This window comes from Eulemur rufifrons, chromosome 20 (assembly GCF_041146395.1).
Source record: "Eulemur rufifrons isolate Redbay chromosome 20, OSU_ERuf_1, whole genome shotgun sequence".
Taxonomy (NCBI): domain Eukaryota; kingdom Metazoa; phylum Chordata; class Mammalia; order Primates; family Lemuridae; genus Eulemur; species Eulemur rufifrons.
This window is the reverse complement of record NC_091002.1, coordinates 15,403,966-15,428,809: the sequence shown is the minus strand read 5'-3', so window position 1 is coordinate 15,428,809 and position 24,844 is coordinate 15,403,966. Positions and strand designations below refer to the sequence as shown.

General features: G+C 47.9%; 1 protein-coding gene across 4 annotated transcripts in view; it reads left to right on the top strand.

The window, feature by feature from the left end:
- Window positions 1-24,533, top strand: part of PKIG (cAMP-dependent protein kinase inhibitor gamma) — an 84,360-nt gene extending 59,827 nt beyond the window's left edge. For all 4 annotated transcript variants that reach the window (XM_069495943.1, XM_069495940.1, XM_069495941.1 and 1 more), the window contains 2 exons: window positions 18,786-18,952; window positions 23,792-24,533. In XM_069495943.1, the coding sequence (XP_069352044.1) occupies window positions 18,802-18,952; window positions 23,792-23,871 (231 nt within the window). In that variant the 5' untranslated portion in view covers window positions 18,786-18,801 and the 3' untranslated portion in view covers window positions 23,872-24,533. The remainder of the gene's footprint in view (window positions 1-18,785; window positions 18,953-23,791) is intronic.
- Window positions 24,534-24,844: the final 311 nt, after the last annotated feature.

Sequence of the window (24,844 nt, the reverse complement as noted above, 5' to 3'; positions counted from 1 at the left end):
TTGAGTAACAGTGTGGGAATCTTGGTGCTCTGGCATGCGACATTCCCTGAGGAATAATTAGACAAATAAAATTGACTCTAATGTGTTTTGTAAATGGCTTTATTAACTGCGAAGCTACAAATACGTCTCTGATATGTCTGAAGCAGGAGTGTTTTTCTGATTTCCACTTGTCAGGTCTCCCGTCCAGTAGGCTCTTCTCAGTGAGCAGCTGTAAAATGATGATGGTTTTGTGGGGCCACATTTCTCCACTGGCGTCAGAACCAGTGGTAGTTCAGCACAGGATCTTCTTTCTGTCATCTGAATCCCCGGCTTGGTTTCTCTCTGTCTTGCTGTAGTTGTCCGTGTGAAGGGCACTCCTGTAGATACTATCACTCTTTGAAATTCAGGAGACAGCATGCAGAGTGTCCTGTCAGGCACCTGGAGGGCTAGAGCTGTGTGCTCTCCTGAGCTGTTTCATGTTAGCAAATCTCTTGTGTGTCTCTCCTGACTCATTCATTTATTCATTTAGAAAACGTTTATTAGGCACTGTGCACCAGGCACTGTGCTAGGTGCCCAGAGAATCACTCTGAAAGCCTGTCATCCGGATCCTTACCGTGCGTGGCCTTCTTTGACCCTGGTAGGGATAGCCATTTCAGCTGAGAGAAGCCAGAGGGGCAGGGAGGTTGCTAATAGGACAGTTTTCTGCCATGGATGAGGCAGATGCAATGTCATCCACAGCAGGGCAAAGCTATCACCAGAATGCACCATCCTAAAGAATGGACACTGAATCAGGAATGAGAAAACGCAGTTGCAAGTGCTGATTCAGTCACTGACTGGTTGGAGGACCTCGGGTAGTCCATGGCATTTCTCTGAGCCCTGGGCTGTCCATTGTGAGGATTAAGTAATGCAGTGTCTTTAAAAGTACCTTCAGGATCATTGCTGAGAACAGTACGTACTTAGTAATCTTGAAAGAATGACTGAAGGAATATTCTGTAATTCTCAATGCTAGAGCATAAGGTCAGATAACTAGGTGATGACAGGTGTAAATGAAGACAAAAGAGAATCTCTCTCTTTCCCCCTAGTCAGTCTCCTTCTGTGACCTCTAAGCTCACCTTTTCCTAGCCACATCCTCTGATTCCCTGAGCCAAAGAGGCACTGCCTTTTGAGGCCTTGGGACTACGAGTCAGACAGTCCTGGGTTTGAATCCAGGTTCCAGTACATCGTAGCTATGTGTAAAAGTGATTATATAGGGCTATTGTGAAGTTTAAATAAGATGATACATGGGAAGTATCTGTCACCATGTTTGAACATAGTGCAGACATCCATAAATGGTAGTCCTTTTTATTTTATTTTATTAAATTTTAAATAAATTAATTTTAAGTAAATTTTTGTTATGTTTTATCATTGTTATTATTTATTTGGGTAGGAGCCAGGACTCAGATGGTTATCTTAATGACTGGCTTGAAAGTGTATATGTTTTTATTTTGTTTATTGGTTTCTTGGTTTGTTTATTAATTTAGTCATGTGTTTATATCTATTGAGTATCTTCTGTGTGTCAGGATCTGTGCTATATGCTGGGGAGAGAGTGACAAACAAGAAAGTCAGGGTACCTGTCCTCTTGGAACCAGTCAGAAAGGCAGATAGTAAACAAATATATTAGCACCTGCACTGAGCCTGGCTCACAGGAGTCTTCAGTATGTATTTGTTGAATAAATGACAAGTGTGGTGATTATTCAGGAGTCAAGGTGCTGCAGGTGGCAAACAGGGAAACCTCGTCTCTTCAGGTGGATCCGGGAAGGGGAAGAGACGCTTAGGCTAAGGGGTCTATTTCCCGGGCCAGTGGGAGTTGCACAGGACAGTTGTGCTGGGGGCTGGCAGTCCCATGAACGCTCAGTACTTAGAGGTGGGGTGGAGGTCTGGCACACTGAACCAGTGTTAATGTGGGCCAAAGTTACAGGTGACATCTACACTCTGCTCGAGTAGTGATGGTCCCTGGATTGTAAACATGTTGCTCTTCCAGGATCCAAGGAAGGCTATTGTTTAATTAGTATTACCTACGTGGGGTTTTCGGATTCAGAACCTTACTTCTGTCCCAGGAAGAACGGAAGGAGATCCTTCAGCTTGAGACAGGAGGTCCTCAACCCCTTCTGGCCCTGGCCTTGGGCACACAGTGCCGGTGCCTGTGGGCAGTGTTTGAAGACACTCCCTCACTGCCTCCAGGCCTCATTCCTCGTACACTAGGAGGAAAAGTGGCATGGAAGGGACACATTAAAGTGTTCAATTGGAAGTGCGAGTGAAAGGGTAAAACCCAAGTCAGAGCAAATTTCAAAGTCTGCCTTTGCAGTCCAAGACCTGGAAGGTCCCCAGGCACAGCCAGTCCTGTCTCACCCCTCTCCTCCACTCACTGTTCCCAGCCCTGCAGCCTCCCTGTTACTCTTTGTGCACAGCAGGTGTGCCCGCCTCTTGCATGCTGTTCCCTCCACGTGGTACACTTTCCCCAGGTGTGAGCCTGGCTCCTTCCTCACTTCCTTCAGGTTTCTGCACCAGTGTCACCTCTGTCAGAGAGGCTTTCTGTCCTCTCTGTAGAAAAATCTCACTTCCCTGTCTTGCTCTACTTTAACTTTTTCTCCATAGCACTTTTGCTATGTGATAGTTATTTTGTTTGTTAGTGTGAGTCACTCTGCTAGAATGTAAGCTTCATGAGGGCAGAGAGTCTGTTTTGCTCATTGCTGAATCCTCAGTGCCTGGTGAACAATAAATAAAAGGGCTATTATGAAGGAAGGGAGGAACTTCCTTAAAATTAATGAATGTACATAAATGACTGGACTGCTGACCCCCCATTCCACCTTGTACATCTTTTTGCTGTAGCTCTTAACTACCAAGCCTTTTAAAGAGTTTTAAAGTTTTTGAAGATTTATATATATAGAAGTGCTCCCTAAATTCTTTTCTCTCTTATCATGTGTGTGGCTGTGATGATGTTCCCATCAGGAAGCTGACAGAGCAGTGATCACCAGCTACAGAGCACATTCCCTGGTTCCCCAACCTGGGTGGTATTAGAATCCCCGGGGGAAGTGAGGGGTATAGTTTGAAAGTGTCCCCCACCCCTCTACCACTGGTTAAGAATCATGAGTTATGAGTTTATCTCCATAACCAGACCACGAACTTCCCTCAGGGGCGTGATGGTGTCTTACTGTTTTTGTATCCATGGCATCTAGTCCCAAGCCCAGTACACATTGGGGGATCAGTAAAATTTTATTAAATGAGTGAATGAATATTACAGAGATAGCATCTTGCTGCTTTTCATTCTCCATAGTGTATTTTGGTAATGCTTTTTATAGAATTCTAGAGGAACTGGAGAGGAAACCCAGAGCTGGAAGTGACATTAGAGATTGCTCTGGTTATCCACGGCTGCATGATGTATCACCCCCGATACTTAGTGGTTTAAAACAACAGCAATAATTTATTGTCTCTTGTGGTTGCTATGGGTTAGGAATTTGGGAACAGCTTGCCTGGGAAATTCTGGCTTGGATCTCTCATGTAGTTGAAGTTAGTGACTGTAGCTAGAGCAGCTAAGGGCCAGCACAGCTAGAGGCTGGCTGGCGGCTTCTCTCTCCTGCTGTCTCAGGACCTCTCCATGTGATCACTTAATGGGGCCTGTTTGGGCTTCCTTACATCATGGCTGCCTCAGATTTCATGCATGCAGCTCAGAGCTCCAAAGGCAAGTGTCCCGAGAGAGAACCAAGTGAAAGCTGTATAACCTTCTCTGCCCTCATCTTGGAAGTCATACAACATCATTTCTGTTGCATTCTATTTGTTAGCAGTTTGTCACTAAGGCCAGCTAATTCAAGGGGGTTGAAATTAGACTCCATCTCCTGATAGGAGGAATGTCAAAGAATTTGCAGACATGTTTCAAAATCACCACAGAGATACCCAGTTCACCCCTTCAGTCTGCAGTTGAGACTGCTGCGGTTTGAGGGGGAAGAACCTTGCCCAGAGGCCCCCAGCCTGGCATCAGCAGAGCTGGAGCACAGCCTAGCCCCTGGACTTTGGCAGGCCTGCTTGGAAGTGATCTCACTTTCCCTTCCTGCCCCTCCCTGCATGGTAGCATGGAGCCTGCCACTCTCTGGGAACCTTGCTTTGTAGCTGATCCCTCACCAAGAGTAGATAATGCATGAACAGCAGGAGGGGAGCCCCCGCATGCCTGGCCACCGAGCAGTAATCCAGCTGGACCTTTCTACTTCCTGAAGACCTCCAGAGAAGCACCAGCTTTCGTGGGCTGAAGAGAGTTTGTGTCACAATTCCAATCACCAGCCCCAGCCCTAAGTGAAGTAATAACACTGCCCTGCTGCAGGGTAGGATACAGCTGCTGAGGGGGAGAGAGCTTTAAATTTTATATCCCAAAATAATTATTTTTACTATTGCTGTGAAGTTAGATACCAAAAAATAGAATCTGGGGTAGAACTCAGAGCATCAACCCAACATTGCTGAAAAGATTCTGAAGATTTTTATCTCCAGCTGAACATCCAGAAGAAAAGGTTGCTTAAGCATGGATAAAATGCATCTGTGTACATGTTTTAGCCAGCACTGTAGAATGCTTTCTTGGGGCTTCCTTGCTTTCTTGCCCTTCCTTCAGAAATGCCTTATTATGAGGTTGGGGACAGGGAAGAAAGAAGGGTAGAAAAAGGAGTGGACACTTTTTAACAAACCCTTACTATATGCCAGGCATGATGCTAATTCATTTCCATGCTTTACCTAATAGCACAGGCTCCATCCTGCTCCACACCCTCTGGGTATATGGCCTTGGACAAACTCCTTAACCTCTCTGAGCCTCAGTTGCCTCTTTTGTGCAATGGGATAATGATACTCTCTATTTCATAGAGTTGCTATAAAATTAAATGAGATAATGCTTATAAGATGCTAGCACAGTCTGGCAGGTAGTAAGGACTCCATAAATGCTGGCTTTGATTAATCCCCACAACCACCATTTAAGGCAGTTGTTAGCCCCTCATTTTATAGAAGAAGCGGTCGGGTAAGTTGCCCAGCACCATGTGGTGCAGCTGTAGGGGCAGAAGTCGAGACTCCAAAGCCCTTGCTGTGTCCACCACACCACATGAGCCTCCAGGCAGCTCTGCAGAGGCCTTCCTGACGTGCAGGAATGGGGGACAGAGGAACTCAGGAGGCTTCATGCCCTATAGGGGCCCCAAGTCAGGTCCTAGAGGAGGAACCTTTGAAAAGCCAGGGCCAGGAAACCACCTACTGCTTATGCAGCTCTGTAGAGAGCAGGGTGACAGAACATTGCAGGCAGAGGGAATAGTCTAGTAAAGCTTCTGAGGTCAGGGATTAAATGAGGTTTGAGGAATTAGGCCAGTGTGGCCAGAGCAAATGGGCCAGGAAGAGAGTGGAAATAAGACAAAAGTTTGCAGAGGAAGGCAGGGCCAGATCACTGCAGGGCTTCAGGGGCTGGCAGAAAGAATTTGGATTTTGCTAGATGTGGAATGGGAAGGCATCAAAGGCTGGATGAAGCAGGGGAATGACATGACCTAATTTCTGTTTTGAGAACATCACCCTGGCTGCTGTGTAGAAAATAGACCTTGGGCTGTGGCAGGGGAGGGAAGCAGGGTTGTGGCGAGGGACTCTGCCGGGGTTTCAGGTGAGGCATCATGGAGCCTGCATGGTGCATGTGGAGGAGAGAGGCGAGCAGATTCAAGCTCTGTTTTGCAAGTGGAAAGGATAGGACATGGTGACAAATCGTATGTGGGTGGTGAAGGAGGAGGAGGCTCAGGGATGGGCAGCCTGGGCATGTGGTGCCTTCACTGAGCTGGGGAAGGTTGGAGGGGAGCAGGCTGGTGAGTTGCTGTGTGCAGTTTGAAATGCTGGTGAGGTGGTCAAATGACACGCTGAACAGGCAGTCAGAGTCACACATCTAGGCTCTTGAGAGGTTTGGGGTCTTTGGCAGTCATCACCATACACTATTTAAGGGAAAGGGTAAGAACCCCCAGGGAGTAAATGAAAAGAAGACTGTCATCCTGGGGGGCTCTGACTCCAAGGTCCTGTCAGGAGGAGGTGCCTGTGTGGAGTGGCCAGAGAGGTTGCAGGCAGGCCCCAAGGGTGTGGTGTCTGGAAGCCCAGAGAAGAGAGTGGTCCAAGAAGATACAAGCGGGAAAACGAGAACACAAAGGTGTCCATGGGAACAGGCCATGTGGAAGTGTCAGGTTTAGTCTCGTTTTGTGTTCTCTGTTCTTGATGCGTTCTTGGCCAAAAGATGAGCAGACGAAGCTGAGGTGAAATTTATTGAGGGGGAGCAAGACAGGATCATAGAACAAGAGCAAGACATGAGTTTGTAAAGCCAGATACATACAGCACAGATGATGTCCCCTTGTTGCTGCAGAAAAAGAGAGGAAGAGGAAGGGCAAAAAGGGTCTGGTTATGGTCTGCGTCTTACTTTATAGTGCCCGGATTGGGACCTCCCTCATGGTTTAGAGGTCACCATAGAACCACTTTGGACAATTTGGAGTTGTATGACCTTTCTTACTACGCATGCAGGTTGTTCTAGGTCAATTTCCAGACTCTGTGGTACCTATGCTGCTTGGCCCGTGGGCTAGAGAGTTCTCTGCATTCTTCTGCAGCTGGGCACTAAGTTCCAGCTGGCAGATTCGTAGGGTGTTCCCTCCTCCCCCAGGTATGGCAGTAGCTCAGGGCAGGATTAGGGTGGGGCAGGAGCAAGATGGAGGCCTGGGGCCCACCTTGTCCTTCTTCCCAGGTGGGGCAATTGTATCAAGGCAACAGCACCCACTTTTATCCCTAGGAGACGTGAATCCCTTGCTATCTACCTAACAAAAGTCACCAAGGACCTTGTCTGGCTCCAGCACCTTGCCCTTTCCCTCCTCACCCCTGCCTGCACCCAGGCCTGCATGGATCTGGGCCTTCCAGAAGCAGAAGCAGAGGCCAAGGCCTGGCCTGTTTCCAAATAAAGCCTCCCCAAGGGCTGCTCTTTGTGAATGGGCAGCAGGCACTGTCCTGGCAGGAGACAGGCTCCGCTCTGGTGATCCTGTGCCGGACGTGCCCCTAAGGCACTGGATAGAGCTTCGGTGCCAGCCCCCAGCAGGCCACACGTGGCTAGAACCAGCAGCCCTGCCCTTTCCCAGGTTCTTGGAATGTTCTCAATCTGGAGCCCTGACTTTTCTGTTTGTCTTGGTGCCTCTCTGGTTCTGGCTTCTCATCACAGAGAGAAGCCGCTGCCCTTTGAATGTGAGGAATGCCAGTTCAATAGGCCCTGGTATTTTCATCATGTTTCCACAGCCCTTTCTTCCCTCAGAGAACATTTTGCCCACCCTTAAGGAAGCCTCTCTCATGGGACCAAGTCCCACTTCTGTGCTCTGTGTCCTCTGCAAAAAATCTGCTTGCTTTTCGTGTGGTTTCTGCAAATACTGAATTTTTTAAAAGAAAAAAAAAAACAGGAAATGACCTTTCTAGTATATTTGCAAAACAATTTGGAGCTGTAATGGAATCTGCCTGAGCGAGGAGGACTAATAGCTGCAGACTTGGAACAGACCGTGTAGCTCTTGGCAGAGCCCGGGAGCCCTTCAGTTTACGAAGGGCGGGAGTAGTAACCCAAGAGAGAAGCGGCTTCCTGTGGGGAAACCTGACAGAGCCCAGAGCAAGCACCTGTAGGCGCTGTAGCCTCTGAAGCCCAGGGCCCCAGGGGTCTGGGGACATAGTATAAGGGTTTCTCCTTTCTGTGCTGAACATTCAAGGTCAGTCAAATGCCCTCCAGTAATCCAGATCCTGCAAGACACCAGAACCTCCTGAGGATGAGGAAGAGCCCCACAGGGCTCAAGCTGAGATAGTAGATACTAGGTTGCCAGTGGACTCGGATTGCCTGTTGGCTCTGTCTGAATCACTTTCTATACAACTGTCCTGTAGATTTCAGCCAAAATCACCTCCTCAAGGTGGCCTTCTCTAACCATACAACCTTTAACTGAGCGATCCACACACTCAGAACCCTCTCCTCTTCCTCCATAGCACATATCATAATCTGTGATGATAGGTTCATATACTTGTTTAGTGCCTTTTTCTCTTTTCAGATTATAAAATTTATTTTAGTTTCCAGTGTATACCCCACATGTGGCACAGTGCCTGGCATATAGAAGGTGCATTAGTAAACACTGAATGTATGAATGAGTGAAGTGGCAGGACTGAAAGAGACTTAGAGATCATAATTCAACCTTCATTATTCAGATGGGGAAAAGGAAGCTGGGGAGAGATAAAGGGTCGCACCTCCGGCAGGGGCATTGAGCCAGACCTTCAGCCACTGTTACAAGAGCAAAGGATGTGCAGCCTTTGCTCTTTCTACCCTGGAATCTAGAACATCTTTTATTATTCGCTCATTCATCACATATTCCTTGAGCTTCAGCTATGTGCTAGGCCTTCCAGATATAACAGTAAGCATGCCAGCCAGGGGCACCACTTTCGTGCAATTTATATTCCTTCCCCTCAGCACCATAAAGCGCAAAAGAAGGAAGTATAAGTTTTGACCTTTTATAGCACCATTAAACAGTAAAAACAAAGGAGATGAATGAAATGTCAAAGGGAAAGTTTTATTAATACTAAGTCACCCCACGAATGAACCTTAGTAACAATTTATTAATTGTATGCTGCTTATGTTACATCCCACATAACTTATCAGACTCTTCATGTACCATCGTCTCATTGAATCTTCACAACAGCCCCATGAGCAGGGTATTACTGTTGTCCCTATGTTGCTGAGGTGAAGGGAGTTGTCCAACGTCTCACGGTTAGTAAACAGGGAAGCTGGGCTGGACTGCTGCACTAGATGCTTTCTACCATGCCACACACCCCCTCTCAGAGATCTGTAACGTCATCTGAGACTCCCAAAGAGACAGTGTAGTGTGGGAGAAAGAGCTCTGGACCAGGAGTTAGGACCCCTGGATCAAGAACTTTGAGCAATTCATTTTCCCTTTCTAAGCTCAGTTTCTCCAATTGTTAATGAGAGGCTTGTCTAGATGAGCTCTGGGATCTCTTCCAGTTAGGTTCTACAACAACTTTTCCTTATTGAACAAATATTTCCTGAGCACCTGCTATGGACCAGACCCTGGGATAGTCCTGAGTGAATCAAAGCTGTTCCCCTGATGGAGATAGGTCAGAGGCCATTGGAAGAAAAGACCCAGAACTCAGGAGAGAAAAGATTCTCTAGAATTAGATCCGTATCTTAGGGCATGTTAGAAATCATTTATTGAGAACATCCTTCTATGTCAATATACCTAAATGGATCTGCCTTATTCTTTTTAATCATTGAAAGTTTCTGAGCTGGGCATGAGTATGCACCATCTGATGTTTGAGAATGTCCATCTTGCAAGCAGAGGACAGAAGGCTTGAGGATGAATTGGGGACGGGAAGGTGGGGAGTAGGTGGGAAATCTGGAGGCAGGAAAACCAGTTAGGAGAAGGTTGTAATAGACTCAATACAGATGATAAAGCCTAACTAAGGCCATCATTGTGTGGCGAAAATGCGAGGATGGACCTGAAGTATTTAAGAGAGAAAGTAATTGAACCTAGGTGATTGAACTTTAGAGCTTTAAGGTGCAGGATGCCTCCTTAAAGAGAAAAAGATGAGGTGAGGCATGAATTCAGGGGAATAGATTTTTGACTAGGGCAACTGATTATGGAGGTTGCTCTTGACTAAGAGAAAGAATGAATGAGAAAGTAATGGAGGAGGGGGAGCATAATCCTGTTTGTATCCTCCTGGTGGATTCATCTAGATGTCTGCAGCTCAGCAATGAGAGGATCAACAGTGAATGAATAGGAGGCGGTGACATGAGAGAGAATGAGATGTGTAGAACAATGAGAGTAAATACAGTAGAAGAGAGTAAAGGATAGAATTAAAGGCAGGTACCAGTAGTCAAGGTGTTGGACTAGGAGAATGAGAAAAGAGCATTCCAAGAAGTTGAAGGAAGTAATTCACTGCCTAAGCCTCAGTTTCCTCATTTCTAGAATGAGGATTAGAATAGTACCTACTCACTTGGTGTGCTGAGAGCTACGTGAGAGGATGCATGGAAGACACTTAGCCTTGCATTGCAGAAGTAGAACTCATGGAGTAATTCATTATTCATTCAGTAAGTATGAACCAGCACCAGCATATGCCGGACACTGGAGCAGCCCTTTGGGATACGGGGGGAACAAGAGGGAAGACTGAGTGCTTGACTTCATGGGAGGGGGGTTGTAAAAGAAAGATGACTCGCTATCATAAAAATGTCACTTCTGTCTACATTCTGTATTCATGTACCATGTATCACTGTATACATTTAAGGCAATCCCAGTAAAAATACCAAGAGAGTTTTGGGAACAAGTAAAATGACTATTAAGTTCATAAGAAAACATAGACTAGTAAAAACAGCCAGAAAAATTCTGAAGATGAAAAAGATTTAGGCTATGAGAAGGAAACTAGCCTATAGGTATTTAAAAAAAATTAAAGCTAAAGTAATATAAACAACTCAGTACTAGGACATGAATAGCTAGATCAATTGAAGAGACTAAAAGGTTCAGAAACAGACCCTGATAATACACAGTTTTGTATATAATAATGGTAGTGTTTCAGGTTAATGAGGAAATGATGGATTATTCCCCAAATGATTTTGCGATAAATGAAAAAATTTAAGATGAATTTCTAACTCATATACAAAAAATTTCAGATCAACCAAACATTTAAATATGAGCTAGGTGTAGTGGTTTATGCTTGTAATCTCAGCTACTTAGAGGTTGAGCAGGGAGGATTGTTTGAGGCCAGGAGTTCAAGACCAGCCCGGACAACATAGCAAGACCCAATCTTAAAAAATGAAAGGAAAAAATTAGCCATGAGTATAGCTTGAGCCCAGGAATTCGAGGCTGCAGGGAGCTATGATCATGCCAACGCACTCCATCCTGGGTGACAGAGCCAGACTCCATCTTTAAAAAAAAATTTTTTAAAGATTTAAATATGAAAAATGAAGCCATGAGAGTACCAGAAATAAACAAAGGAGAATTATTTACAGTCTTGGAGACATTTCTAATTATGTTCCAAAATCCAGAAACCATAAAATAAAATATGGACGAATCTGACTACATGAATATATATAAAAACATGTATGTGTGAAGAGAGGTCCCCAAAACAAATTCAAGGTACAAATGACAAGTAAAAAATACTTGTAATTCTTCTTAAGGCAAAAGACTATTTGTCTTAATATATTAAAAGCCCCTACAAATCAATAAGAAAAAGATGTAAAATCCATTGCAAACATGGGCAAAAGGATCGGAAGAAACAGCAGAAAGGGAAGTGCACATGGCAAGATGCTCAACCTCACTCACGGGAGTGATACAAACTAAAACAGCCAGATGTTGCTTTTCACCTTTCCGATTAAAAGCAATAAAATATCATTGAGAAGAACGTGGTGAAACAAAGTGCTCCTCAGAGAAACTGGTGGGCATGGCTGTGGTTTGAATGTGCTGCCCGTGTGATGGTACTAAAGAGGGGGGTGGCCTTTAAGAGGTGATCAGGCCATCAGGGCTCCTCCCTCACGAATGGGATCGGTGCCTTCATAGAAAGGCTAGAGGGGAGGGAGTTTGCCCTTCTTTCCCTTTCTGCCGTCTGCCCCTTGAGGACGCAGTGCTGAAGGCACCGAGGGAGGGAAGCAGAGAGCAGCCCTCGTCAGACACTGAATCTGCTGGTGCCTTGATCTTGGGCTTCCTGGACTCCAGAACTGTGTGAAATAAATTTCTGGATTTTTTAAATTACCAGTTTCAGGTATTTTGTTGTAGCAGCACAAAATGGACTGAAACAGGAGTTCACCTGTGTGGAGGAGAATTTGGCAATACCTATTACAGTAAAAAAAAATGTAGATCCTTTGATGTGTCAATTCTACTTTTATGGAAACAACCTCACAGTCCATCAAAAGGGAAGTAATTAAATCAGTCCACAGCAATGAGCAACAGAGAACAATTTAGTTCTGTAGGAATTTTGATATAATAAATGCTTCAGTGGCTTCAGGGTGAGCTAGAATTGTTTTTAAAACATATTTTTAAATGAAAAAAGCAAGATGGAAAACAAAATCTTGTTTTAGATAAAGGAAAAAGGAAGGGAAAGAGAGCGAGGGACTGTGTATATTGCAGACTCTCTCTAGGACACAAGAAAATGCTTGCCTTGGGGATGGTGTGTAGGATAGGGTGGGAAGGAAACCGAGTTTTTACTCTTTCCTTTGGTGCCTTTTGAGTTTTATACAGATGCGCACATACACAAATATTAAGTAACATAAAAATAAAGTGAATGCTTTCCCTGTAAATTTAGAATATTTTAAAATCATTCATAATTAAATATTAGTATATGTGATTATATCACTGAGATTCTGTTTCATTTAACAATATATGTGAATATTTTCCCATGTCTTTAAAAATATTTACAAACATCCTTTTAATGCCTGAATGATTTCATTTGGATATAAAATAGTTAAATATGCTAAATCTCTCCATTGTCCATTTAGGACATTTAACATGTCCATTTACATCATTTTGATGTCTTTGGTTTTTGGCTATTATAAATAACACTGATAATACATTTATATTCCCACCAGCAGCTTACAAGATTGCCCATTTATCTGCACCCTTGGCAACAAGAAGTATTGCTACTATATGAATAAAAGGTTAATCCGCTAGGGGAATACTAGTATCTCTCATTGAGCACCTATGGTTTTCTGAAGGGAATTAAATCACATTTATCTTTGTACATTTCATGTACAACTTGGGTTATTTTAATAGATTATTATAAACTGACTTAGTGGCTCAAGGATGTGAAAACATTTGAGGTTTCTTGCTACATCATATTGTAAAGTCACACCCCAGGGAGGTCCTGGGAGTTTATGCTCTCATTAACAGGGCCTGAGAATGACCTTTTTTTTTTTTTTTTTTTGAGACAAAGTCTCACTCTGTTGCTTGGGATAGAGTGCCGTGGCATCAGCCTAGCTCACAGTAGCCTCAAATTCCTAGGCTCAAGTGATCCTCCTGCCTCAGCCTCCCAAGTAGCTGGAACTACAGGTATGTACCCCCACACCCGGTTAATTGTTTCTATTTTTAGTAGAGACAGGGTCTCATTCTTGGTCAGGCTGGTCTCGAACTCCTGACCAAAAGCAATCCTCCTGCCTTGGCTTCCCAGAGTGCTAGGATTACAAGTGTGAGCCAGTGTACCTGGTCTGAGAATGACCATTTCCTGACATCTGAGGATTCTTTCTTTTGTTTACCCATTTGCTGTTGACTGCAAAGAGCAGAGGGTGAACGAAGAATACAAATATGGAAGAAAAACGAAATTATGTATTTGTGCTTTGGATCAGAGAGTTCCCCAGACCCCGTTTGGAATCGCTGTTCCCTGAGGTAGCAAGCACATTGGCTCAGCTGATGTTTTCCAGGATTGGGCTTTGAGCACGGCGCAGTTCTCTCTCTGTGCCACGAGGGTCAGCTTCCTACACTGGGCAGCTTGTAAGATCAGATAGGGCAAGGGCGAGGTCACAGCCCCAGGAGTCTGTTCCAGCAGGAAGCTGGCCTCTTGGATGGAGCCTGTAACTCCATCCCATGGTGTCAGATCCTAGAGATACCGGTCAAGAATAGCAGCACAGCCCTCATCGCCTATCATCCCCACAGATAGGTAGGGAGTGGGGGAGAGACAGTGAGAGGGAGGGGGAGAGAGAAGGTAGATACAAATTCACTCTCATCAGCAGGGTCTGAAAATGAAATTCAGGGAGCATTTATGGAGCGCCTACTCTTTGCAGGGTGCTGGTTGAGAATCAGGGAATGGAGCAGGCAGAGCATGTTGGCTCAGCTGCCAGGATTAGGTTGCAGTCTGGCATGGTGACAATCCGGATGGAAATCCCTGTTCTCATGGAGCTGACATTCTAATTGGAGGAAAAGTTCTGAGGAGATGAGGCTCTGGGAGATGGTGTGGTCTGCTCAGGGTTTGTCCCTTCCCAGAGGCAGCAGGTGTGATGTGGAAAATGAGCTGAGACCTTTCTGAATCATGGTTATAAACTCCCTCACTTCCCTCAGAGGGCTGATGTGGCCATTAAGTGTGATGTATGTAAAACACACAAGCACCTGATAAATGTTAGTTATTGTTAGTTAGAATTGTAGTCATAATTGTTATTACTGTTGTTATAACAGGCCATTCCCTGTTGTGAAGCTTTGGGCAGTTTCCCCAGAGGGAGAGAGCAGGAGAGAAACTGGGATCTGCAGAAGGAACCAGCTCTGGAACTTCTGGGAATTAGTTTGGCTGAGGGGCCAGAGCAGGACTGGGGCAATGTCTCTCCAGGCAGCTGAGAAAGCTGGGCAGGGCGCGCCATCTGCTGGAGCCAGGGGGAACTGCCTGGGACAGTATTCTGGCCCCACCTTTGTTTTACACATGGGGAAACGGAAGCCCCAAGAAAGGCAGGGTCTTGCTCAGGGTCCAGTGGCAGAACTTGGGTTTAAGGTCACATGTCTCATTATTTGCTCTTTCTACTGCAGGACACCTCCCTGTCTCATCTGTCTGATCTTTGATTGCCCCTAATTCATTCTTTTTTTTTTTTGGGGGGAGACAGTCTTGCTCTTTTGCCCTGGCTAGAGTGCTGTGGTGTCAGCCTAGCTCACAGCAACCTCAAACTCCTGGGCTTAAGAAATCCTTCTGCCTCAGCCTCCCGAGTAGCTGGGACTACAGGCATGTGCCACCATGGCTGGCTAATTTTTTTCTATATATTTTCAGTTGTCCAGATAATTTCTTTCTATTTTTTAGTAGAGACAGGGTCTCGCTCTTGCTCAGGCCGGTCTTGAACTCCTGACCTCGAGCAATCCTCCCACCTCAGCCTCCCAGAGTGCTAGGATTACAGGCATGAGCCAACGCGCCTGGCCCCTAATTCATTCTTTAGGTGTCTCTTCTGAGCTAGGTATTGTGGGGGACTCTGGGCCCAGCCCCTATGCTGATTATCCTTCCTGTGTGTGTGTGTCTCTCTCTCCCTCTCTCTCACACACATACACACGCGCGCGCACACACACACACACACAGACACACACACAGCGGCACTCACTAAGCCCCACCCTGGGTGCTTTCTGGGCACTTCCTGCCAATGTCAGTTACCTTCTAAAAGCATTACATGATAACTTGGGTTTATAAAAACTTCAACCATTACAAAAATATAGACTAAGAAAACAGAAGTTTCCCTTAATCACAAAGGACCACAGTTGGCAAGGTTGATATATATTTTTTCAGATTTGTTTTTCATACCTCTGCTATCTTTCCCCACAGAAACTGGGTTTATTTCAGGTGTTGTTTTGCAACCTGTATTTTTCAATTGACAGTTTTATCTCAGACATCTTGCTGTGTCAGTACAGGTCTATCTGGCACATTTTTATTTATTTATTTATTTACTGACACATTGTAATTGTATGTATTAATATTTATGGGGTACAATTTTTTTTTTTTTTTTTTTTGAGACAAGAGTCTTGTTCTGTAGCCCTGGCTACTAGAGTGCAGTGGCTTCAATGTAGCTCACTGCAACCTGAAACTCATGAGCTCAAAGTGATCCTCCTGCCTCAGCCTCCTGAGTAGCTGGGACTACAGGTGCATGTCACCATACCTGGCTAATTTTTTCTATTTTTAGTAGAGACGGGCTCTCACTCTTGCTCAGGCTGGTCTCAAACTCATGAGCTCAAGTGATCCTTGTGCCTCGGCCTCCCAGAGTGCAAGGATTATAGGTGTGAGCCACCACACTGGGCTGCCAATTTGATTTTTTGATATATATGTTGTATAATATTCAAATCAGGGTAGTTCGTGTATCCATTACCTCATGCATTTATCATTTCTTTGTGGTAAGAACATTCAAAAGCCTTCTAGCCATTTTGTAACATACAGTGCCTTTCTGTTAACCATCATCACCCTACAGTGCAACAGAACTAAACTTATTCCTCCTAATTGTAATTTTGTACCCACTGACTAAGCTCTCCTTCCTCTTTCCTCCCTCCCCAGTCTCCAGTAACCACTGTTCTATTCTCTGCCTCTGTGGTATCAATTTTTTTTGTTAGATTCCATATATAAGTGATATCACACAGCATTTGTCTGTGTCTGGCTTATTTCACTTAACATGATGTCCTTCATGTCCATCCACATTGTCACAAATGATAGGATTTCATTCTTTTTAATGGCTGAATCATATTCCCTTGTGTATGTAGACATCTTCCTTATCGATTCATGCATTGTTGGACACTTGAGTCGATACAATAGCCAATATCTTGGCTATTGTAAATAGTACTGCAGTAAACATGGGAGGGCAGATATCTCTTTGATGTAGTGATTTCATGTCCTTTGGACATATACCCAGTAGTGGGATTGCTGGATCATATGGTAGTTCTGGTTTTACTTTTGAGGAACCTTTATGCTGTTTTTCACAGTGGCTGTGTAGCACATTTTTTTAGTGGATACTTCATAATTCCCATAATGCCTGGCCTCCTGGTGGGCATTTGGGTGGTTTCTCACAGGTTGCTATTACTGACCACGTGCAGTAAACATCCTCACAATTTAGAGAGCATGGGGCATTTGCCTGAGTGTGCCTAGAACTGGGGTTTTCTAGGGCCACCCCACTGGGTTGTGAACCCCTAAAGTCAGGCCAGTACTTACACACCCCCCTCCCTCTTCCTAACTCAATCTGCCAGGTAGCCAGAGTCCATGCAGTGACTGTGATTTGGTTGCCTTCAGAAAACCATAGGTGCTCAGTAGAGATACTAGCATCCCCCTAGCAAATTAACCTTTTTTGAATATAGTAGCAATGCTTGTTGTTGGCAAGGGTACAGATAAATGGACAATCTCGTGTGCTGCTGGTGGGGATATAAATAGGAACAGTACTGATTTGATAAGGTTTTTTCTCTCAGTTTTTATTATAAATACCACTGTGCCACTTGGGAAGGAAACTTGGAAATTTGTCAGAAGTCTAAACATTATTTCACTCTTCCCTTTAGCTCAGCAACTCTACTTCTAAGAATATGCTCTAAAGGAATATTAATGATTACGGATGGGCACAAAGATTTACAGAAAGACTCAGTGTTGTCTACAGGGGTGGAAAATTGGAAAGTACCTCTGTGTTCATTTCTAGGGGACTGATCCTAGAGTGTATCCTGGCAGGTACAAGAACTAGGAGGCGGGAGCCTTAACAGCATGCTCTTAAGTGTTCTGAAGAGTAGCCTATAAAATACAACGTATGGTATGATCCCAGATAAATTCTAAATGTATGTGGCTCTTCTTTATATATGTGATTTTCTTCTCTTCTCTCTTTAGGCTGTACTGTCAACCACCAGGGCTGTTACCTACCATCTCTGTAGTAAGAACTCCCAATTTCATGTGTTTCCCACCCCTCATCTGAGCTCCGGCCTCCTAGCTCCACGTACTACTCTATCTCCCCCCTTGGAGGGCTCACAGGCATCTCAAAGTTAACGTGGCCAAAAGGACTCTTTTTTTTTTTGTTGTTGAGACAGAGTCTCACTTTGTTGCCCAGGCTAGAGTGAGTGCCGTGGCGTCAGCTTAGCTCACAGCAACCTCAGACTCCTCGGCTTAAGCGATCCTACTGCCTCAGCCTCCCGAGTAGCTGGGACTACAGGCATGCGCCACTATGCCCGGCTAATTTTTTCTATATAGATTTTTAGTTGTCCATATAATGTCTTTCTATTTTTAGTAGAGACGGGGTCTCGCTCAGGCTGGTCTCGAACTCCTGACCTTGAGCAATCCACCCGCCTCGGCCTCCCAGAGTGCTAGGATTACAGGCGTGAGCCACCGCGCCTGGCCAAAAGGACTCTTAATTTCCACCTCACTTCACTCCCCAAATATTCCTCCTGTTATTACTCATCTCAGTAAACCACATCTGTCCACCTACTTATCCACATCAGAAACCTGAATTTCCCATCCATCAAACACCGAGTCCTGTTGATTTGTTCTCCACATCACATCTGCAATCTCTCCCATCACCACCACCGCCTTCCTCCACTCACCATCTTTACACCTGTACTTCTTCGGGAGCCTCTTAACTTGCCCTCTTCCCAGCCCCGCTCCACCCAGACACCAGAGTCATCTTTGAAGATGGACAGCTGGTCGTTCCTGACCCTCAGGAACCAAGTCCGAAATGTGGTCTGGCCCCTGCTCACCTCAGCAGTGCCCTTCTCCCGCCATGCTGCAGCCTGCTGTCCTTTTCTGTTCTTCATCCCACCCGCCTTCCCTCCCTACCCAGAGCCTTCAAATATGCTGTTCCCCTCACTCTACAGCTACATGGTGCCTGTTCCTCCTCGGAGCTCAGCTAAAATGTCACTTCCTGACCCCAGCCTTGATCAGGTCCTGGTGGTCACTCCAGCACCCTCCCTTGAATCCCTGAGCACCAAGGTCATGACTTAGGTGCCAGGTGATTTTATGCGGCCTCCTGTCGATGGTAAGCTCTGCGAGGGCAGGGACCGTGGCTGACTTGTTCTCTGCTGCATCTGCAGCACCTGGCCAGTGCCGGGCACATGATATTGATAAATGTGTATGTGTTTGTCAGTAACTTTACTTGAAAGTCTGAACCCACGTTCTTTAAAATGTTGATGGTGGTTGTCTAGCTGTGGAATTACGAGTGACTGACTTCGTTCTTTGTACTTGTTTTCAATGAGAAAGACGATAACTATTGTTTTGTCAGAAACCGTCAGTGCTGGGAACTGGAGCTGAATCTTCTCTGCAGGATACGCCTGGACTCACCTCTGCCTCTTTGCCCCTCCCCACAGCCTGAGGAGCGATGCGACAGGCATGATGGAGGTCGAGTCCTCCTACTCGGACTTCATTTCCTGTGACCGGACGGGTCGTCGGAACGCAGTCCCTGACATCCAGGGAGACTCGGAGGCTGTGAGCGTGAGGAAGCTGGCTGGAGACATGAGCGAGCTGGCACTCGAGGGTACAGGTCAGAGCAGCAGGTCTTCCATACTCTCTGCCAGGCTCTGGGCTGGCTTCCAAGTCTAGACTGCCCGTACTTTCTCAGGGAAGAAACTGCATTTAAATCAGGCCTGTCCCATGGTCAATGGCAGAGAGTCCAGCCAATCTCTAGGTGGGAGGGTACCAGCGTCTCAGGCCCCAAGGACTCTCTGGCCAGGCATCTAGGCTCTCCCCCTGCCCCCCTGCCCCAGTCCACCTTAAAGTCCTGTCAGTTCTCCTCTAAGATATATCCCAGGTCCCTCCTCTTCTTTCCATCCCACAACTACACCCGGCTGACTGCAGTGGCCTCTTTCCTGGCCTCCCTGCACCCCTCTGTCCTGCTCTATGCAGTAGCCCAAGGATTCCTTTAAACTGTCCTGTCCCATCATGCTTCTGCCAAAATATCCCCCAGGGGCGTCACCCTCAGAGTGAAGCCAGGCTTGTCACAGTGCCCACAGCAGTCCTGCTGTGAGCCGGGCCCTGATGCCATTTTCCCTTCACCTCCGCCCTCCAGCCACACCTGCCCGTATCTGTCTCTCAGTGGAGGCACAGGTCTTTCCCCTTGAGGTCTTTTGTCTCACTGCTTCCTCCGTGTAGAACATTCCCCACCTAGTGCTGTGGCTGCCACCTCCTCACACTCAGGCCCAAGCTCAAACACCAGGCACTGGGAGGGGCTTTCCCTGTCTGTTAAACCGTCCCTTCCCAGTCACATGTCCTCGTCCCTCTCTGACAGGGTCTCATTTGTTTAAATCTGAGCTCCAGGAGAACAGGGGCCTTCTGTTCTGTCTGGCACACAGCAGGTTCTTGGTAATCACAAACTGAACGAATGACTAGAGGAAGCGTAGCATCTGCCACCCCAGTGTTGCCTAGGACACTTCTACTCCCCCCTGCCTTCCTCCATTCTCCCAGAGGACCCTGCTTGGCTCAAGTTCCTGGTCAGCCCGGACCTTCCTCTGGGAAGCCTTCCCTGACCCCTGCCCTGACTAAGGCCTTTTCTCCTGCTCCCACAGTGCCACAGGGGCTGTCTGTCACATCGCTTCTCGTAGCGCAGCTGTCAGGTCACAACCCTGCCTTCACTGTGTCACCCCAGTCTAGAGCTCCTGGCCCTCGCTGGCCAGAGTGACCTATGAGTACAAAACAGAGGCGGCTTTGTGGGGACGTGGCCCCAACCCTCTCATGTTACAGAGGGACAAACTGAGGCCCCGAGAGAACAAGTTAACATCGTTAGTGTAAGAGTCTGGCTGCCTCAAGACAGAGTCCCTGCCCGTGGAACCCCACTGCTCCTAGGCCTTCCCTGTTCCAGTGGTCTGTCAGCCCTCCTTTGTCATGTGGCTCCAACTCCTTACAGACACTTCAGCCTCTGTGGGTGTCACCCTGCTCACCTCCCCAGCCTCAGCCTCCCCTTGGACCCGCTCATGCAGCCAGAGGAAAGTCCTTTTCTCTCTCAGAAGCCCCCATGGACCTTAACACGGGAGACCCTCTGCCTGGTCCTCACCCCCGCCTCCCCACAGCTGGCTCGTCCTCACCCTCAGAGACCCAGATGCCTGCTGTGCTGAGAAGCCTTCCCTGCTGGCAGTGCCCCCTCCCAGACAGGGAGGCACCTCTTCTCCCTGCGGCTTCCGTAACCCACGTAGCACAGTGCCCTTCCTCCACACTGAGCTGCTCCTGCGCAGGGTCTGTGTCTTGTGCCCTCCGTGCCTGGTGGCGTTTGGCACGTGATAGAGGTGCCTAGTCAATGGCCGTTCACTGACCGATTGAATGACCAGCAGGCCCAGCTGTCACGCCGGGCATGCTGCCAGGGCTCACTCTCAAGGCTTCTGTGTCCTTCCCCTAGCTCTGGTGAGCTTTATTTCCTGTTTCCCTCTACCTCAGCAGTTGCAGCCACTCATCCATGTACCCGGGCCCTCCTGACACCTGTTTCCCATGTCTGACTCAGAATCTCTTAAGCGTCAGGGTCCTCTGGGTACATGACAGTTGCCTTGGGCAACTGACATTTAATAAATGAAACCTAGGGGCTGGGCGCAGTGGCTCAAGCCTGTAATCCTAGTACTTTGGGAAGCTGAGACAGGAGATTCACTTGAGGCCAGGAGTTGGGCCTGGGCAACATAGTGAGAGTCCCGTTTCTACAAAAAAAAAACCAAAAATTAGCTGGGCGTGGTGGTGCATGCCCGTAGTTCCAGCTGCTCAGGAGGCTGAGGCTGGAGGATCCCTTGAGCCCAGGAGTTCCAGGCTGCAGTGAGCAATGACTATGCCGGTGCACTCCAGCCTGGGCAACAGAGTGAGACCCTGTTTCTAAAAAATTAATGAGATTAAAAATTAGGGAAAAAAGGGGGACCTGAGGACAGAACAGTGCTCACTGCAAGGAATTGCAGCCGTGGTGGTGGAGTCCCTGCAGGAGTGACGGGCCAAGGAGCCTCCCAGGAGGCTAAGAGCAGTGTAGTTTCCGCAGGCAGGGCTGAGGCCGTGGGAATACAGGGTTCCAGGTGCCACCCCAGAGATTCTGATAGCAGCATGTTTGGGGCCTCTGTGGCTTCCAGCCTCCCGGGAGACTACGGCACGGGTGGGAAAGGGGAACCTCCCAGCCTCCCCAAGTCTGTGGCCGGTCATGTTTGTTAGCACTCCCCAAGCATGTTGTGTGCAAACCTTTGTCGTTCCTTGATATTTCCTTGTGTAGGGAGCACAGATGTTTCCTTAATTGGCCTTAAAAAAGAAACAGCAGGCAAGGCATGAAGAAGTGTGAGTGCCCTGCCCACTTTTGCGGAACATTTTCTAATCGTGCTCTGAAACTGGCCCCGAGAGAGTCCTAAGGGTGCCAGTTGGAGAGGAAAGTGCTCTCCCTGCCCGAGAGCGCGCCAGGACTGGCACAGAGGAAGCATTCCCGGTGGCTGAGCCATCCCCACGTGCCAGATGACCACATTCAGGCCCTACACCCTCCTCATGGCCTGGGCAGATGTTGTCACCGTCCTCCTTTATAGATCAGGAAGCGGAGGCTCAGAGACGTTCAATGACTTGCCCAAGGCCCCACAGCAAGGAACTAGAGCAGAGATCACTAGGGAATTTAAAGACAACCTTCCTGCTCATGGCAGGAGGCGGCTCAGGGACAAATAGGGCATCACAAGGTGGAAATTTTGCCTGAAGAGTAGGCTGGTTGGTCAGGCTTCTGGAGGGCCAGAAGAATCTTCTGGACCTTTGCTAAGGCACCGTCCGAGGAAAGGAGGCAGGCTGGGAGTGGGCAGGCAGCAAGGTCGGCACAGACTTGAGAGCCAGACTTCCACGTTCTTCCTGCTCCGCTTGCCGCCGCTGCCAGCACTGCCTGAGCTTGCTGGAAGGACCCGATGAGGCGGCGCTGATGCCGGGCCTTTCGAAACCCTCGAGCAGCCTTACTGGAAGAGGTTAAGTTTAGTGGAAGGGGTACGAGCCTTGGTGGCAGGCAGAACTCTCTCGTTCTCTCCACCATTTGATCTCAGGCAAACCTTTCATGCCTCTTGAGCCTTGGTTTTCTTGTGTGTCCTGACCCTAATGACACCTCCAGGTTGCCATGTGGGTTGCATGAAAAAGTGCCCCCAGCAGCCCGCACACCCTGCAGGCTGGCACAGGGTGTGGTTTTCCTTAGTTATGGCATGAAGGATGCAAAGGTGTGGTCTGGTGAGGGCTGGATTTGAAGTTAGGCCCTTGGTGAGCTTGTACGGCACCCGGTGACATTGTAGCGTTGCTGAGGTTGAAGAACCCCTGATGGAGCTTTGCCCACATGCCAGGCCCCATGTGGGCACCTCGTAGGAAGATGCCTGATTAACAGAGACTGGGAGGGGTGGGCTGGGCACAAGCTTGACACTGCCCTCACCTGCACTGCTGGGCCAGTGGGTGGCAGGGCCCGCCTGCCCCACTTTCCACAGTGGGGCTTGAGAGAAGCTGGGCCACAGGAGACCCAGCTTGCACCCCAGCTCACTGGGCAAGTCTCTCCCCCTCCCCAAGCCTGCTGCTGCCCCTCACCCTATGAGGGTTCCAGCAGGATAGGGTTGGGAAGGGGTGGAGGCTGCCAGCAGCACGCTGGCTCAGGCTCTGCACACCACCCCCCTCCTCTCCAGGGTTTCTGTGGGCACCCACAGGCCCTAATGCAGGCCACACCCTGGCACTCACCGAGCTGGCCTGGTTCTGTGCCCTTTACTGTCTTGTAAGTACAGCTACCATTTGCTGAGCACCGATGGCACACTGGAGACTTAACGTTAGTCCTCACCCTCTGGTGATCCTGCACAAACATACTGACCTGCAACAGCCCTTCACCTGTTGCTTTTAGCACCCATCCACAATCCTGGCTTTTAAGACGGACTCTCAGTCTGTTGCCTGGGGTGGCGTGCAGTGGTATGATCATAGCTCATTGCAGCCTCCAACTCCTGGGCTCAAGCAATCTTCCTGCCTTAGCTTCCTGAGTAGCTGGGACTACAGGTGCACCACCAGGCCTGGCTAATTTTTTTCTATTTTTTATAGAGACAGGGTCTCGCTATTGCCCAGGCTGGTCTCGAACTCCTGGGCTTAGCAATCCTCCCGCCTCAGCCTCCCAAGGTGCTAGGATTATAGGCATGAGCCACTGTACCTGGCCCTTTAATTATACTAGTAACAACACATGCGTTTCCACCATAAAAATTAAGATATTACAGTCCAGGCTAAAGTTCCCCTTGGCCACTACCACTCCTAATCCAGCTCCAGCCCTGCTCCCCAGGGCTTATCCGATGGTATCAGTTTGGCTGGCCACTCCCCCCCCCCCCTTCTGTGCTTTCCATTTGTGTATATGTGCCAAGACAAACCTGCTGCTGCTCTCTCTCTTCTCCAGAAGGACAGGCGAAGGCGAGCACCGCAGACAAGGAGGCTAGCAACCAGCCCCAGAGCAGCGATGGCGCCACCTCATCTTGAGTCTGACCTTGTCCAAGGAGGCTGGAAGAGAGACCTGCTGTCCTCTCCTGGAAGGGGAACCCTGGCACTGGCCTGGCAGCCTCGTCTCTGAGCCCCACCATGTCCCAGGCAAGCCAGGCCAGCCTGAGAGGGCCCCCCAGAGGCCTCTGTGGCCCCCACTCTGGGTGAGCCCTCTGCCCACACCCACAGGCTCCACCTTCCCACCACCCTCTCGCCATGCCCGGGTCCACCTTCGAGACACTGTAGCCACAGGATGTTATTTATTCAGCTGGTGCCGAGACTCACAGGCTGGGCCCTGCCTGCCAGGGTGAGCGGCCCGTGCAGGAACACTCCTTTTGTCAGCCGCCTGGGCGGGGACCATGTCCCAACACCGACCCCTCCTCTCCAACCCCAACCTTCTGGGTCAAGACCTTCTTACCCCTTTTTTAAAAAACACTTTTAAACTTTTTAAAAATTTTAAGCCTTTTTTTCAGCAGAGAAGGAGAGAGTTGACAATCAATTTACTTTTTTTTAAGCCATTTTAAGCTAAACTCTCACTATCTGTCTAGGCAGCTCTGAGGTTCCCTCATGGAGCTTCACAGATCCATTTTTAGGGGAGGGATTTGGCTCAAAACTATCTGACCAACTCTTTGCCCTTTCTACCAAGATAAGTGACACCTACGCCCCAGGAAATAAATGCTGATGATCTGTGTGGCTGGTTTAAGATTACTTCTCCTACGAACAGCAGGAGCAAGCGCTGGGCCTTGTTTTCTCCAAGTCCACACTGGCTGGCCTCGCTCCAGGCTTCCCCAGGAGGAGACACCGAGAAGATGCAGGTGTTCTGCAGAGGCCGGCGCCACTCCTAGGCCCCTGTGTCTGACGAGTCCTTTTCCATCTCGCCCTAGCCCACAGCTTCAACAACCCAAAAGGAAGCTTAGAGTAGGCGGGGCTAAGAGTTCAAGGCGCATTTGAGCGACAACCCTTCAAGAGAAGC